Below are 18,089 nucleotides of genomic sequence, written 5' to 3'. Positions count from 1 at the left end.
AAGAAAAGGGGGAAGAGTGGTTTGAAAGAGCGGGACCGCAGAAGCTATTGAATGAGGAATGGAACACGAGGAAAGGAGCAAAAAAGAGGGGGTGTGATGTGAGCGAGAGAGAGGGCGAACGAGGGATTGAAGAGGAAGAGGAGAAATGGGAAAAGCAGAGACCTACATATTCCGAAAGGCCAATGAGACGGCGCAATGTGGCCTTTCGTGTCCTGCCATATACTTATACATCGTCGCAGCTATAACTCGTTCTCTCTCTCACATTCTCGCACTTCTTCCGAGCATACTTACTCTCGCTCTGTCTTCCTCTTTCTTTCAAAGAGCTCCGACTCGCGCACAGCAGCAGAGCCCCCTCCGCGTTTCTCTCCGGCCTGACTGGCAACGCGCGCAGCACTCTCGCTTACACAAACTCGCATTCACATCGACTCGCCTCCAGACGAAGCGAAACTTCTGTACAAATACACGCTACCCTTACATACAAGGATATCGTCGGTGGACTCCCCAATACAGTTAGAACACGCGCTCTTCGTGGCTTTCGGAGTCGCGAGCGGAGTGTCAGTCGTTCGCAGGCATCCGCCAACGCATACACGATGCTTCCACGTTCCCGCGTTTATTCAACAATGAGGCTAAACTCGAAATCCGCGCTTTCTACGTGCTGCATATTCGTATTATTGTCCATTTTGAGCCACGGTGTTACGAAGACTCGTGCATCTGCGGATAACACGAGCCAGAAATCGAGTGGACTCAAAGTTGATAAATATTTTCAACCGGAAGTATGCGAGCTCAAATCGAAAAAGGGCGATCAAGTTACCATGCACTATACCGGAACTCTCGATGACGGCAGTAAATTCGACTCAAGGTCAGTCAACTATGAAGTCACCTTTTTTATTTCAACCTCGTATTCCGTTCGTACATTTCACGGGCCTGTGCGTGTGTCGGTGCATCTGGGTGGGTGTGCGTTTAAACATATTCTCGTCGTTGATCTAATGTGGCTGCCACATGTTCCTAGTGGACTTTAAAGAATGAAACGTGGCAGCGGTATCGTTCAGTGTTTGCATACTCCAGAATCTATGGATGCAGCTTCAATAGTTTTGTATGGGAACAAATGTTTTTTTCAGTTAAAAAAGCTCTTTAAAAAGTGAAAATTCATTGAGTAAAATTCTCTTCAAAATATTTCGATTTTTCGATAAACTTTAGAAGTAGTAAAACGTCTTAAAATTTTCTAATTTTCTGATTCAACGATCTTGGCCTCCGGGGAATTTCCTGATTCCTTTAGCTGCGGTTACTCCGCGGAACGCCTCGTATTTTCACGTGAGCGTCTCCGCGATCGCGAATCCGGTTCCAAAGTCCGAATTCTCTCTCGGCAGACACTCGCCACCGAGAACCCGTTTCGTTGAAGCGCAAACGTCTGGTTTATGCCCATAACCAGGGAAGTGATCATGCGCCATAATTCGTCTGTCCGGCGTTTCGTGTAGGAGGCGATTAAAAAGCTAAAAGTTTCAGTGTCCCAAACGTGCGAGTGGAAGCCACGTGGAATTATTCGGGGCTTTCGATTCTTTATTTCGACGTTTTAATTCCCACTTCAACATCCTTCCAGAAGAATTATAAAATTTTATTCATTCCAAGTGCAATTCGATTCGGTTTTTACACTTGCGATTCGTGGCAAGAACAGAAATACTATCGCGCCGCAGTCGGAACCAATCGTACCTGAATGATTATTATATAAGCTCGTTCGATTGTTTCGTTTCTCCTCCCCGCCTTCTCCCCTCTTCCCTGTCTCCGTCTCTCTCGTTAATATTGTCCTTAGCCCCAGCTGTTATATCGAAAACGCGCGGAGAGATTCATTGAAGTTGATCACAGCTATGTGAGTTTGCGGTGCAAAACACGCCGTTCAGTTTGTTACGTTGAGCAAACTATGCTCGAGGCATCCAACACGAAGTGAGGCAGAGGAACGCACACGCACACACACACACGCGCGCACACACTCTTAAGCAGAGAGAGCGACGTGAGCCTACATTGTGATTCTCGGAGCGCGGTAATACTGCATGTGTATATACTATACACGCACATGACAGTACATGCACATATGTATATCCACACAAGATGCACACTTGATGCACGATGAAAGCATTAGCACAAGAGGCCAGCGTACACAGGCGCTGCAGCATTTATGTGTGCTCAGCAAGCTCTTCTAGCTTCGCTATATAGCAAGCGCGGGCGTTGAAAAGCTTCTGCATACACGTAGCGTAATTCAGCGAATCGTAATTTTACAAAGTTCGATTCTCAACTTCGCAATAGCAATTTTAAGTGTTGCCTGATCAAACGGAGTTTTTTATTTCACTTTCTCTTCTCATTGCTCTTTGAATTTCATCGAAGAGTGAGCTGGCTGGTTAGCGTTACGACTTCCATTCAAATTGACACGGTCTCTGTGCAATTATTGTGACAAAATTGAGTCGAGATGGCAACTTTTCAAAAGCGTTATTTAAACGTCCGAGCCACCACGAAACTATGCTCGAGGTTGTGTGCACTTGCGTTTATTCCAGACTCACACGATGGAAGAGAACACGCGGGACTAATGGAGAGTGTCCAAAGTTATGAAAAATGAAGTTAAGTTGTGACTCTGATTTTGAATGAACGGAAGAAAAAATGCTCGTTTTCAAAGGATATCGAAATATTCTCGTATGAATAACTCGTTTCAATATTAGTATATGAATCGAAAAGAGTGAACGAGGAGAAAAAAATGTGTCACGCTCTATGAAAAGAGCAGAGTGCGAGAAAAAGTAAGCGCACGCGCGCGCGGGCGAGAAAGAAGTCAACAGTGCAAGAAAGGAAGAGAATAAAACGAGGCCGTTTTAGAAAGTGGGCCCCGTTTAACTGTACCTGAAGAAATTCGTGTGGAGCCTGAATGTCATGGTAATCGAGAAATAAAATTCAGACCGTACCGAAGGCCGGTGCATTACTCCGAAACCCGATTCGCGAGACTACGACGTAGAGTTCACCCACTTTTTTCTCCCTCTTGGGCGAGTTATCGTCGTTCATTTTTAGCACAAGTCATAAAGTTTATACCATTTCGTCTGTGAAAGAAAGGTCTTCCAAGCAAGCGTGGCAGAGTTAGAGGAACAAACGAAAATCATTGACCGAAAGCTTTTTAATTCAATGGGCAAGTAGGGGATTTGGATAAAAAGTTCTGGCTTATATCAGGTCTCTGGAAATTCGTATGTATGAACGAGAGAGAGAGAGAGAGAAACTCAGCGAGCTAACGGACTTACTCAGTATTGTCTGGAAGGAAAGGAACAAAAGTCCGTTTTCCCGCCAGTCCTCGTTAATTGGCTCACTCTTCTTTCATTCTTATCACTAATTAACCCTCTTCTCCTTCATTCCCTCAATTTCCAGCCCTCTTTTTCTCGCCTTCTCATCTTCTCGACCCTCGTCATTTCTGCACAAGAAACTCGCTCAAGATAGAGAATCATGATGGATCGAACGGCGCGTAATATATAATGATTGGAGAGCAGGCACCTGGAGACTCGTGTGTATATAACTTGTAAATAGAAAAAGTGCTTTTATCGCCGTTGTACATAAGTACCGCTGATCGTGGCACTCGAACGGCGTTTGTAGAAATCGGATCATCCAGTTCATTGAGTTTTAATCATCCCTTTTTTCGATACCAATATATAAATTTATTCGAACGCATCGCGTGTAGCATGTGAGCGGAGCGAACAATCAGCCCGACCATTCGAACACGCGCGGATCATTCATTTCCACTTGATCGTGGTTGCACAAAAGTGAGAAATTAAATAAACCGAAATAAGTAAACAAGCATAACATGCAAAACAAATCGAATCCGTGCAGCGTTTCCCCATTCTCGATTTTCCTATTATGACACGATTTTAAAAATCGCACCGCCTTTATTCCACAGGTTATTTACGAATCCACGCGAGGAGATAAATCAATACGCACTGTAGCTCAAATCTGTTGACGTGAAATCCTCCCAACACGAGGACATCATTGTTATTGTTGCGATCTGTCGTTGCATGTTTCACGCTCCATCTGCTCACCGGAATGCGTATGATCCAGCGTAATAACGTTTCTGCTCTCTGGATTTTTATCACTGCATTGTTGACGTCCATTGCTCAGCAGAGACGGATCCCACACGCGTTGGAAAAAAGTGTTATGCACACTATTTACAAGAGTTTTTCGTCGGGCTACGTAGCCCAGGACTTCTCAGGGGGAGGCTGACTCCGTTTGGCATGCTTTTCTCGCTCTCCCTCGCTCGCTCCACCCATTTCTTTGGCTGCTCTCTGTGAGCTTGCAGACTCTAGCTACTTTTTTCGACTCGAAGAATCAGCAGCAATCCACATTTAAAAGTTACATCTCATTGTATATAAGCATATAAACGTATCTGATAGCTTTTCAATTGTTCGTGTGAATATACACTCGTGATGTATAAACGTATATACGTGGGCGTGCATACTCTTTCGGAAGCATGGAGAGCAGACCCAGTCAGCGTTACTGCGAGAGTAGCTTTTAATACAGCCCCTTCCGCATCCTCGCTCCACTGCAGCTTTTTTTCTCTCCTTTCAACACTCTTCTTCCATTCGTGCGAAAAAGAAGGACTCTGCCTACCTGTGCATATTTTGCCGTCATATTTACGTCAGTTACACACACTTTTTGTACTCATTTATTGACTCATTTAGCAAATGGAGCGTTGGATCGATTTTTTTTATTATTTCTGTTCCCAGTGGATTTACGCTCCTCCGTTGAGTCGACGATTCGTTGTTATTTTAAGCTTTTTCCGCATGTGTAATGAAAATGTGAGATTCATTGCGTCCGGATTGCAGGGTATCCGAACCTCTTGTTATGCGCTATTCAGCGTGTGGAACGTGAGGTTGAAATGGAGACATCAGACGACTCTTTGATTGAGTTTAAAGCCCACTTCGGTGCAGACATTCGTCGACTACGAGCCGAGTGTTTGTTCTACGATTCCTGAAATATTATCTTCCAAAACTAGTTTAAAGACTCGACAAATCTGTTACGTCCTTTAACCAAATTCCATTGATTTTTCGAAAATCGAATGCTTCGCGCAGATCATTAGTTAAATATTTACTAACGTCATAGCTGCATGAGCAGCAGTCAAAACAAAAAATAAAACCATTGGATTGCGCCAGAGAAAAAATTGACTCGACGGAGCTGCATGGAACGAGATCTTATGCGTTCTCTGCGACGGACTCAAGTGCCGTTTAATTCGTCTTCCGGGCTGGTCGTGTGCGGTCTGCATGATCGTTGGTGCGTATGCCAAAGAGAAATGCAAGAAGCATCAAGTGGATTTTTCAAGTTTTTTTTCTTCTTTTTTTTCAAATTTGCTGCGAAACGAAACTGCGGGTTCGCGAGTGGTCTCGTGTGCGACTATGTATGCAAAAGTAATGAGCATGGATGCGAGGTGAACCAAGAGAGACGCGTGGCGTCGTTGATATCCTCGTTGCTAGGTGACATCGTCGGTCCCGCAGCTCAATTCACCTTTTCATACCTTTCCGGTCGTGATACTCTCGATTCAAATCAAGCTCAACTTTATATGCACGCTCTCATATATCCTTGGTCCTTCTCCAGAATCACATGCTCCAACCACTTTAATGGAGTTTGGACAAACGTTTAGAGACGCCACTTCATTTATGTGGATTTTATGGCGAGCTATTTCTTTAATCACTTTTCTATCAAAGCGAAGCTCTTCTAGTGCCTGGCTCCTCTGTAAATGGTGGTTGATTCTACGGCCACTGCACAAGATTCATACTCAACTGGTTAAACGAGGGGACAAAATGTTCGTGATGAAATAATCATTCGAATTGCGTAGCAGCTTTTCAACGGATGAAATCATTCGTACTCACAATCACGATTCGATTAAATGAATTTTCAAAATCTGCGCTGCAGTCAGGCTTCCAAAATGGATCAACGGATTTTTGCAGTCCTCTTCAATCGCCGCGAAATATCTTGTGATCTCAAATCGCTCTTTTGTGTTGGAGTGCGATTCTCAAAAGTGCTCGGTCACCATAAATTAATCTAGTTTCGATAAGCTAATCCATTTCGGTTTTCCTCGTTTTTCACTCCTTTTGTTGGTTGCTCGTGTTGTCCATCGTTGTGTACTCGCGACTAAAGTTGAACGTATTCTTCGACTTTGGTCTATCAACAAAAGTGTTATCGGAAAGATAGCAATTGCTTAAAGTGCATGTTAAAAAATCGAATTTTACGCCTCTGCACCCAAATGTATTTCCTTCTAGGATTGTGGTTCTCCCCTCCACTAGAAGGTAGTTGCCGTAGCACGGGAACTCTGGCATTGAAAGCTCGGTGGCTCAGGACGAAGTTGGTCGCATCGCTCCGTTGAATCCACATCGTCCTCGTAACATTTTCTTCCTCCTCCGCCTCGCTCTGCCATTGGCGCGATAACACTTTAGCCGATGTGGTACGCACGATAAGGCTATCAGCCTGTGAAAACTTTGGTGCGCGCGATTTCTGCGATATGCTACAAAAGGACAAGAGCGAAGGTACAAGGGACTGAGATACGGTGATCTCGGTGAGATGGAAATACTGTTTATTTACATTCCAGTAAACGAGAAAAGCCATTTTACGAATGACAAAAGTACTCGCTCTTGAAATTAGAATTTCAAGCTTTAAACCGGCGATCTTTGATCACGATCGTAAAACAATTTTCTGCAGGATCTTCTTACAGGAAATTTCTACTTTACTACGAAAAAAATTGAGAAGTTCATTCTTTTTTCTAAACTTTGATGATAAAAACTCTTTTTCGTCTGAATTTTTTTACAAAACGTCCAACAAAGTCGCATCGTATACAACTTTTTGATCCTTTCGGCTAAAGATACTCAACGTTGCACCATAAAGTTGTATGAGATTGAAGAGTGAACAACGCTGTATGTGCGGACATTGAAGGAGGTTGAAAAATACGTTTCAGGGCAAAAGAGCTTTTGGAACCCTTGAAAATAATTTTTTTTTTTTTTTTCATTACAAACGAATGTTAATATTAACAATAAATCTAGCTGATGGAATTCTGTTCTGAAAATACGTATTCGAATCGGTAACAATATCAGAATCAATATGATTTACAGAACGTTTAATTTTGCGTAGGAAGGGATTAAAATGATGTCAATAATGCTGGATATATGAGTAAAAATGATAATTGTAGCCACCGAGTGAGCGAGTTCAGCCCGAAATTCGATTACACGTTATTTATCTGTTTCGACGATAAGGAATTCGTTTTCACTGCGATAACGAATTCTACAGAATACGAAAAATTCGTGGACGTTATCGCTGGGACAAACCGCGTATATGGCGATAAACCACAGCGAAGGCAGAAACGATAACGCACTATCGCATAGTCGTACAGAGCAACGTGTGTGTTCGGTACGTAGCAGAGCACTTCGTGGGCTCCCACAATCTTGCACGAGTTGCACGCAGTTTCGAGAGAACCTGATGTTATCACGGTCCAGTCCATCGCGTGACGTGTGCATCAGTTTCACTCTCGGTACAAAGCTCTCCCGTGAGCTAGGTCGTGAGCGTTAGTACGTGGAACAATCGACAAATGCGATACCACTGAATAGATCCTCTCGGCTTCGTAAACTGTAAGGCTTGTATGGGGACTACCGAATGCTTGATGAACCGCATCAATCAGACTTAACACAACATTCAATCCCAAGAAAAACCAACTTTTGTGGACGACAATTCCGAATTGATTCACCGCGTGCACAATCTTCCCATTTTTTCGCGCCCGCAATCAACGAGATTTTCATAAAAAACGATCGATCTCAGTTCAGGGGATTCGGCGTCTTTGTTCTGAAATCCTTCCCGATTAATCGTCAGTGCCATTGCGAACCTCGAGGACCAAAGCACTGGTCAAAGAGTGGAGATCTTGGGGGCCAAGTTATCGCAAAGTATCGCTGTAAAGAGTGAACGAGTGCCGCAGTACCGTCTTTGAATGTTGACCGCGACCGTACTCTTGTACTCCGCATTGAGGGAAAACTTTAGTGCAAAAATTTTTACTCCATTACTTATTCACTTGAAAAAAAAGGGAAAATGTTTGGTGATGAAACATCGAAAAAATGTGGTTTCAAACTCCGACTCGTGTGGACTTAAGATTTTTATGTTTTTCTTCGATGTCCCATGATATGAAACGATCGGAATTGAATTGTTCTTAAATATTGATGCATCGAGAAAAACACGGACGTGCGAGCGTGGTTTTACGTATGAATATTATTCCCAATAAAACGATAATGATTATTATGATAGAATTTGAAATGCTGAAAACAGAGCACACGTTACGATGCAAATAATAGAAAGCGCAGAAACAAGGCCTCCGGTGACTGCTTCCATGTATAATTTTGTTACAGGATTAAACTTGGTATTATTGCTCTAAATATACGAAGGTGATTCAATGATTATTGAAATATTCTCCGCTGTCAGTATCGTTGAATTTCAACGGAGCCACTCCAGAATCCCCGTTATAGTTCGAAGCACAGCGGTCTCCTCCGGGCGTGAAAATAATCCTCTCTATTTATGTGCATGCATTCGATAACTAAAAAGCAATCCTAGCGAAAAGAGAATTCGGCGATATATTGAGCCAAGGTTTTCGACCGGAACGAAAGTTCATCGGTCGATATGCTTCTCCGCGCCACGCAGATATTCCCGAAATGAGTTTTATAAAAAGTGGAAATGAATAAAGTGCACTCAACGAAGCAAAATTTACGAGAATTTTTTATACAACTTTGTGTTTATGCTGAAAATTGAGTCGTTGGGCGGTTATAACTGTTGGTAATGTGATCAGCCTGCACTTTTGAAGCTCTGTGACAAATATCCAGGAAGTTTTTGTGCCTTCCGAATGAGCCTGGTCCACGTTCGATTGAACAGGGGGTGACCGATTGGCAATAAATGTTTTGTAACAGAGTGTGATTCGCAATGAAACGTCTGAACGACGCAGCATCAGGAATAAATGTTTCCTGATCTGCCTGCACCCCGGCTCACGTACTGAATCAACATCTGTTTCACCTCGTTTATTTGTGTATACACAAAGCATGAAATATGTGAGTTTCGGTTATTTCCTCGTGGAGAAATACTTCGCTCGGAATCCCAATGAATTTTCTGCGATTTCAGTATTTCGAACGTACGCGAGACAATAAACATAAACATATTGCTGGAGGGGGCTCATTCCACAGTCGATAAAATACAAACATTGAAATTCTCGTGATTTCTCTATCAATTAAAAGTACGGTGTGAAATGTAACGAATGATCCAATGATGATGAGATAGAATATTAACACGCATGAAACCTTTTTAAAAAGGGATTCGAATCCTGTCTCGCCCCTGCACACTCGAATGTAACGATTTTCCTGATAAAAATGCCTCAAATAATGACGACGAAGCAGCCCGTTGTACTGCTTCGAAGAGCACAATGTTGAGTAATATTTTCTAACAGGTTCTCAAGCTATGCTTTAAAATAAAGTTGCATCCTTAAAAATCATGTTTACACTTCGTATTCGATGTGCCAACATACGTTGCGAGCTGGGTCTCAGGAGGTGATTTCGTTAGCACTGAATTTTTGTAACTCGCAAATTTTCAATCCACCTGGGAGTTCGGGGCTGTGAGGAATTCTCTCGCTTTTCTAGGAGGTGTGATCAGGAGAATATTTTCGTTATTAGTTTTGTGCTGTGCTCGAAGATGTTCACCAGAGTAGTATCATGTACAATTTAATTTTAAAAATAGGGTGCTGAGAGGGTGAGTCGTTCGATACAGGTTCTATATACATTTTTAATCTAATCTTGATGAAAAAAAGCAGAAGAAAACAGGAGGCTCGAATGTTTCGTTTTGGTAACTGGAGTTACCTACTGGATTTAATTAGTGCCAGGTAGTTTCTGTCGGGGGCTCGAGACGCTGGCTCGTAGCAAATATGTGTACGTAAAAGGCTGCAAGAAAAGGTATATTCGCTCGGGAGAGGCCACTGCAAAATGGGAAACGTCGGGCTGCCTTGTCTGTGTGCTGCTAAATGTTTTTCCATGTGGAAAATGAACGACTCGTGGCCTACACAAATTAGTGTGTACGTTTATACTAATACAAAGATCCGGAGCACTTTCTTCTTGTCCGCATTTCGTCCACTGGTCTTCCTACAAACACTCGCAAAAGGTTGGAAAGCTTATAAAATGGGAATTTACCAAGTTCGTTCAGAAGACACTTCTCTCTTTCACGTCATTGGTAAACCCACAAAACGGAGTGCAGACGAAAAATTTCATCTCAAGAGCTTGCTACAACTTCGAATAACTTCTCACTATTCCCATCGAACCTTAAGCCAAGAAAAAGACACAATTTTCGTGGGAGACCCTGATGGAATAAGCTCCGACAGTTTTATTGCTCGAATAGCGAGAAGCAGGTTTCATGGAACGAGGAAAATTAGCGTTTAAAATTTCTACCGAGCTTTGTTGATACGCGCGTCATTCCAGTGATCGATTATGGACATGACCCCATGGTGGAAACCTGCCAAATTCGATTCTCGTATCGACAGACATGAATTGCGATTACGGGAGCCCGCGAGAGCGATTCATATTTGCTGAATGGCTTGTACCAATAATATCATCTCGCATCAACCGGATGATAGAGGGGGAAGGACACACTGTGCTTATTGAATCGATCACCCGAGCCGCATCGTTCTACCAATTCCTGAAGAGCTTTTCTACGCTTACATCAAGAATTCTACCGAATTTCAAATATCGTTGTGAGCGGTAGTGAGAAGCACGTATACAGTTTTGATGTGCCCGATTGCCCTTTCGCTGGAAGATATTGACGCCGAAAAGTGCTTGTCGATTGTTTGGAAACTGGAGAAAAGACTTTCCTGTCCAAAAAACCAGCAATCAGAGTTCATTTCTTACAAATTCTGCCAATGGAGTTTGCATGTTTTTTTCATTCCTCCGATATCAATTTTAAGCGAATAATTACGCTTCGAACGTCGAGCAGAAATATAGCCATCAAGTTGTCACGAGCCCAAAGTTTCCCAGTGAAAGTTTTTGCATTTTGCAGCCCTCGAAAAGGTCAAAGGACCTGATTCGGTGGATCGGTCTCATCGTCTGGGTCAGTCATTTTTTTCCGGACAGTTCACCCCCAAAACTCGTGCACTGTACCACTCGTGAAAAGGCCCATTGGATAAAGCGGTCGAAATCAGCGTTCCATCTACAAAAACTCCAAAATTTCGGTCAAATGTAAGTTTTAGAGACACTCGACGGGGACATGAGAACTTTTTTTTAAAGCAGGCTTGCGCCTGGAGACTCGTGCTTGTTCGGCTTATTTCCATTTCGTCCTCTCTTTTAGTCAGCAGACTTTTCCGTACTCACTTCCGTTCCACGAGTTTTGAACATCTAACCGAACCTTCTCTTGACATTTTCTTTTTGCACCCTCTTCCTGGGCTTTAATCCGGCAGGAAAAATCGTGGGGTCCCCTCAATCGGAAACGATCGCAAACAGGTTTCCACTTATTCATGGTGCAGTCGATCTGATATCAGGCTTCGCACAAATATATACTTATACATGAGAGCTTCTACAGGGTGTCAGAAAAAATGGAATGAATAAAGTGTGACGATGTGGAATAAATTCCAAACGAAAGCACCTGAAAGCTGTCAAATTTTCCTGTCATTTTTGTCATCCAAAAGTAACTGACTGAAGGTGAGCGGAACTTGACACGAGTTCTGTGCTGCGATAAAAGTTTGACAAGTCATGGAACCCTGGATCAAAAATCGGACACCCCGTGTACGAATATTCGAGATTCCTGACGAGAGAACCCTGTGGATGTGAGTGGACCAGAATCTCGTTCCCTCGAACGTGACGCATCAATTTTTTTTAATTAAAATGAATCGAATCATTGACCCGTTTACGCAGTTATATCGAAACATGTGATGAAAAAAACATCCAATTAGCGCAAATCCTCATTTATTGGTAATGGTTTCATCTTTATTATTTGTGTCAAAACACACTCGACCGAAGAGATTCTTGTGGGCTGACGTAAAAATTGACAAGTGTGGAAATAACGCTTTTTAATGAAGCCACTTTTTCGATGTGAATATATATTATTTGTGACAAAATATTTCGGCCGTCGGAACTCCTCGAGGAATAAAAATTTCCTGCGAGTTTACTAGACCGAAGACTCCTGATTATTGCTCACTAATGATAATGCTTCACACTGCACCTCTTCAGACTGCAGTTTTGATTCGCTTCGATTTCCTGCACAAGTGTTTAATTCGACAGGTGACATACACAAAAATGTCATTTATTTTGTAAAATTTCATCGTCCCTTGGAAAAAGAAGAGAAAAACTGTTTCAATAATTCAAACTATTTTTAGATAAATTTATCGTTTCTTAAGCTTTTCTCTCGTTCAAATACGTGGCAGCTCCACGTACTGTAAAACGAAAAAACGTATTTGACAAGTTTTCGCATGTGAAACCCTCCGCAGCTCGCCCTTCTGTTAATTCACTCGCTATATATACATAAAACATGACAACTGGTGCGAAATAATTAACAACCCTTGTACAGCCAGGACGAAAAGAGCCACCACCTCACGAGGTTTCCACGTCTGCCCTCTCCAGAAGCTCCTCAAAATTTCGAGCTTTATGCACGCACTTGGCGCTACCACTTCAAATATTTAGGTAGCGACGACAATTTCGAAGCCGGCGGAAAGAAGGCGAAAAGAAGGAGGAAGCAGGGAGAGGGAAAGCGCTCTTCAACAGCTAGAGTGTGAACCTCGAGGATCAATGTTTAACCACAAACATGCCTTACATGTGCTCGTGGCAAACACACGAATAGCGTTGGATATAATTCCAATTTTAAGGCTCTCGTGAGGTTAGTCGACCGAATCAGTGCAAGAGCAGGGAACTTTTGTCAAGGGGAAAAAATAGTATTCCGATCGAAAATACTGAGGTTGAAAAAAAATTCGAGGATGAAAGGAATTCGATCGCAATGCGAACGAACCAGCGCTTTGTTATATCCGCGCGATTATATTCAACTTCCAATAAACGTGAAACGAATGAAATCGATCGGATGGATTTCATCCAAATAGACGATCGTGTGCGAATTTTCGTCAATATCACTTTTTCATTTGTTTTCCTGTTATTTGACGAATTCATTGATAAAACTTCAAAATCTCCTCGTTGCTTCAGAGCTATGGGGAAAAAACGATTTTTTCAGACAAAGTAAACCCAGTACGCCATTCACAAGAGTGTTATTTGTTTAATTTTCATTATAGTTCGCAATTATTGAGTTTTGGGCAGACATTCTCGTGTAACAGCACGGATTCCTGTATTATACGTTGCTCCATTGTAAAAAGTTCTTTCATCCATCGGTATGCTAGATCGCGGCTCCTCATTCGTGTCATTCGCAAATACGGTTCTCTATGTATATTTTGCGGAACCGAGTTCAAAACTTGTTATGCCCATTCGACAATGCAGATTCATCACTCCCTTTTTCGTATGCGTTTCGTCTCTCTCGCTCTCTCTCTCTCCACCGTCCCCTTACATACTTTTGTAACGGTTTTTTCCATGGTACTTTGGAACTCGCAACAAGAGAATTTCGTGATAACCACACGTGGCATTATTATCTTCCAGGGCAAAAATGGAGAGGGAAGAGGATGAAAGGACACCGAGGAAAATGAAACGTTCGTAGGTTTTGTGTTGTGTTCATTCGATTTCGAGGGCTTGAAAGAATGAAACGAATATCAATTTCATTGATTCAGCTGGAAGAGTATTATACGAAAGAAATAATAATGAATTCAATACATTTTCGTGATCATTCCAATAAATTCCTTTTCCACGAATGTGGATCCTTCGTTGAATCTCCGACTCTGGGTAGATCGAGAATCCTCTTTTGAATTCTGACTGTTCCTACGAAATGGGAGAAGACGCAGGAATAATATTGGATGAGAAAAATTCACGTGATACAAGTGAGGTGCGAAGGTGTGATGAGAGAGAGAAGGAAGAACTTTTCTTGAGCAAATGAATCAATAACAAAAGCATTGCCAAGGGGATGAAAGGCCTTCATTTATTTGCCTTTATCGACAAAGCTTCTCCGCCGATTCATTCCGGTCGCGTTTCGCCATCGGCATCTGGGCCGGCCTCTCGCGATCTTTCATTATCATTTTTCCCTCGGCAAACAAGATCCATCGTTCCGCACGAGTGTTTTCGCAGCTCATATCTTCTGTGTCGTGATTTTCTATTTCTCCACTATTATCCTTCAAGACTCCTCATATTTCTGAACCACGTTTCAAATCAAATTACTCGCGTATTAGTTTTCGTTGAAAATTATTGGAAGAAGAGCATTCGAGCTCGTACTTGAAGTTTTTTCTTCATCGCCCCTCCATTCATCGTCGCAGGTTTTTATACGACGCGATTTCGTAACTGCGACGACTCCAATAAACTCGCATTGATCCCTCGCTCTTGTGACACCCTCTGAGATAATTACCGCCAGTAACTTTTTCCTAATGAACCACGGCATCGAATTTGCACGAGGGTCAGGCGAACCTGGAAAATGCCAGCCTCGACAATATTCTCGCTGGCGATTCCCTTTTGAATTTCTTTCCAAGACTTTTCACTCTGTGTGTCAGCAAATTCGAGCGAAGATTGTCAGCATTAATTTTGCTTCGAGAGGCGAAGGTCCGTGTGACGATCCACATATTCGCGCCGAGCGTCTGCGAGCCCGTATTCCGCACGCTCGGGACTTTCACAATTTCTTTTTCGCCGTGGCACGTCACCGATCGGCCATAAACGCACTTTCTGAATTTCTTTTCCAACAATTGCTGTAGCAATCGTGCAATCGATGTTCGGAAGTGTCTTCTCGTCGTTTAGGAGGGACAATTATCCGTGAAAGTAGAAAACCAAGTGGAAAAACTGGCATTTTTTCATCATCCTGAAATCCCAGCATTGGAGTTAATGAACTATTTTGCTATGCGAAATTCCATGCGAGAATATCGGCCTCGATATTCGCTGGCTCGTTTCGAAGTGACGCGCGCCTCATAGGAGGAAGCTACTAGAACGAGTGGAAAACAACGCACGCCTCGGCCTTGCTGGGAGGGGATTTCCCCAAACAATGGGGTCTTGTCGATATCAGGCAGTTGATAACGAAGCGGGCTAGCGAGTAGAACGGTGATTACGCGGTGAAGTATTCGTGAACGGTAAAACTGCTGCACCGGATGTAGTTGAGAGCAGGAACGTTGTTAAATAAAACTGCACTACATTTAGCGGATAATAATTGCTCATTGGAATTGTGACTTCTATCGGAAAACTCGTGCTCGAGCTCCCCAAAAGAGATTCTTCCGGACGAAAAGTACCTGAAAATTCCCTTTGAAGATAACTGATATCCCAAAATAGGATTCGAGCACAATCATCACTAGGAGAGACGTTAAATGTAGAGGATGAAAAAAAATCGTAGGGACGACTTCGTGCCAAATATTTATCTGGAAACTCCCTCTTTGGCTCTGGCACAATTCCAATAGCAATGGATCTATGTACTCTCTATACGGGATATGTTTGAGGGGAATCAACACACGAAGCTCTCGTGGTTCTTATGGAGGATTAATTGACCGATGGATGTATGGAGTGCTGCTGGGGCCAGAAGCACCTTCGTGGACGTGGTCGATGATTCTATACAAACGATGCTTAATGCTCTCCTCACTAATAGTTTTCTGCGATCAAACGTGTTGGAATTCACTGTGGTTTTTATTTCAAGTAATAAAACAACTTGGACCGCCACCACGTTTCCATCTCTCGCTTGATATTCGAGAGGAATGGAGATGCAAAAAAAGCTTGATCACGTGAGAACGTTTACTCCGTTTACACATTGGCTAGCAATCTGGAATCTGAAGACGCTCGTAAGAGAAAATGTTTTGCGATCAAGTTCAACCGCACACCTTCACCAAAGCTTCATTACCCATCGCTTGTGGTTCCCAAGACCGGTGGTTAACAAAGGGTTCACCAACGTGCCCACTAATTGCCACGTTCTTGATAACGAACCTCGGCCCACTTGCGCAGAGATGTATTACTCTCCGAGCGCATACAGCCACCACCGGAGCAGCCTGAATTTTTCCGATAATAGGATGACGCGCGTTTAAACCAGAGAAAATAACGAGGATGCGAGGCTGAAAAAAAATAGGAAAAAGAATATTGAGTTAATGACTCACCATCGAGTTTTGGGATCGTTCAACGAAACACGAGACTCCAGAGAAATTCCATTGTTCAAAATACCATTGACTATTTCGACGAAGAATATCGAGATTTTTTTTTAATGGTTGCTACTCTGGTGTGGATATCAGCCAGACAATGAAACGTTGTTGCCGAGAGTACATAAACAAAGGTCAAATACCGGAAGCGTACAATAGAAGCATGTACTATAGAACCAGCTTAATGAAGGGCTTTTCGATAAATTTTGTTCATCTCGTCGAGTACGCAGATCCAATTTTTGATACTGTTTCGTTGATATTATCGAGAAAAACTTCGAAAAACTGTTTTTTTGACAAAAAGTGATAACATTTTCAATTCTGAGAATATCAGGATCCGGAAACTTGTTCTCGTGACGTTTTTTAGGATTGTCAAAAGCCAGTTTCATGAGCCCTACCGATTAGATCACGGAAAATAGCTCAATGAACAGTTGAGCGTGTCCTGCAAGAAGCGAGCGGAACGCGAACGGAATGAGCTTTGGAAATACAATCAAAACTCGAGGAAGAAATTCATAGTTTTTTCTGAAAAGAATTCAATCGCGATACTCGAAGACGGAGTAACGTAGCCACAGTTTAGATGGTACTCGGAACGAATGGAAAATCCGAGAGCCAAACTTCTCGAACAACTTTTCGATGTTCCGATAACGGATTTAAGTACGATCAAAGGAAATTTCTTATTTAAGAAAATAGCCACGAAGAAAAGCAGGGGAAGAAAGAAGGAGGGAAAGAGGTTGATTGGCAAGAAAGCTCGAGGCGAATTCAGTCCTCGTTGTCGCTGTCGTGTCCTCGGGGTCGGGGAGTCTGGGTCTGAGATGCAAGATAGATCTTACGAGGGAGCTCCGTGATGTACGAAAAGCTTTCAGTAGCAACGAGCACAGCGGAGCATCCATCGCTCATCCGCTACCGAAAACAAGATAGAATCTTCCGCGAATTTCGAGAAGAAATCGTTTTATGAACGCGCTGACGAGCACGAATTGTTGCAATATACATATACGTACGAGTAAAACAGGATGAAAATTGGAGGGAAGGTTATTGCCCGTAACGAAAGTTCACTCGGTCGAGACAAAAAGCGATCGTCCTCGTACGCAATTTCTTCACGTACCACATACCGCACTCGCAATTGATGCACCTACATAAGTATATCGTACACGCTATATGCAGCCTTGCGCGTTTTTCTTTTCTACTTACTCGCTTTATATGCGTCGTCTCTTGAACCGAAACAGAAAAGGGGCAACTTGGAAATGTGTACGCGTCGCACATTCTCCGAATGCTTTGTGACTAAAGTTAAAGACTTCGAGGCATTAAATGACAATTTTGAACTTGTCCAGTTTGCCCTTTGTCCGGAAGCTTGTACCCGGAAAATCTGTCAGTTGAACTGGAAGTTTTTGGTGAGGCAAATTTTACCACGTGAAGTGCCGCGTGAGAGAACTGAGCACTTGACTCAATGCATCTTTGAATGAAGAAAAATTCACTACTTCAAGGATGATTAAAGATCGATTCGAGAATCAGAATTTCCGGAGACGCAATTGTTCGTTTTGTGTTTTCTTTCGTGGTACTGCACGCAACTCATAATTTATATTCGATCCGACTGCTGGCGAAAAGATTGAAAAAAGAGTCAGCATTTGCGCTAGCCGTGCTCGACAACTGGCTGGACGTTGCTGTCGATATTGAACACATTGCTCGGGTTAACTTCGTAAAATTACAGCGGTCGCACGGCTTGTGAACAGCGTTGACCCGCCGCCGCTTTTGGTATCGAGTCGCCGTCGGTCGAGCAACGGCTTTTCATTATTAGATTTTCACGGTTATTTTTTCATGAATCGTAAATTTGACACTTAATTGGCGTGGCATTTCA

The 18,089-nt window shown here is 42.8% G+C and overlaps 1 protein-coding gene across 3 annotated transcripts in view; it reads left to right on the top strand.

Moving 5' to 3' along the window:
• Nucleotides 1-496: 496 nt before the first annotated feature.
• The window catches only part of Fkbp14 (peptidyl-prolyl cis-trans isomerase Fkb14), a 48,312-nt gene continuing 30,719 nt past the window's right edge, over nucleotides 497-18,089 (top strand). The window contains exon 1 of one of the 3 annotated variants that reach the window (XR_006261414.1): nucleotides 497-859. Coding sequence is in view for 1 of the 3 variants with exons in the window: in XM_043422394.1 (XP_043278329.1) it covers nucleotides 591-859 (269 nt within the window). In the remaining 2 variants the exon portion in view is untranslated. The remainder of the gene's footprint in view (nucleotides 860-18,089) is intronic. The other 2 variants (XR_006261413.1, XM_043422394.1) reach the window with 2 other exon arrangements.

The sequence above is a fragment of the Venturia canescens genome, chromosome 6, assembly GCF_019457755.1.
Source record: "Venturia canescens isolate UGA chromosome 6, ASM1945775v1, whole genome shotgun sequence".
NCBI classification, from domain to species: Eukaryota; Metazoa; Arthropoda; class Insecta; order Hymenoptera; family Ichneumonidae; genus Venturia; species Venturia canescens.
Note: the sequence above shows the minus strand (reverse complement) of the source record. Positions and strands in the feature narration are given on the sequence as shown.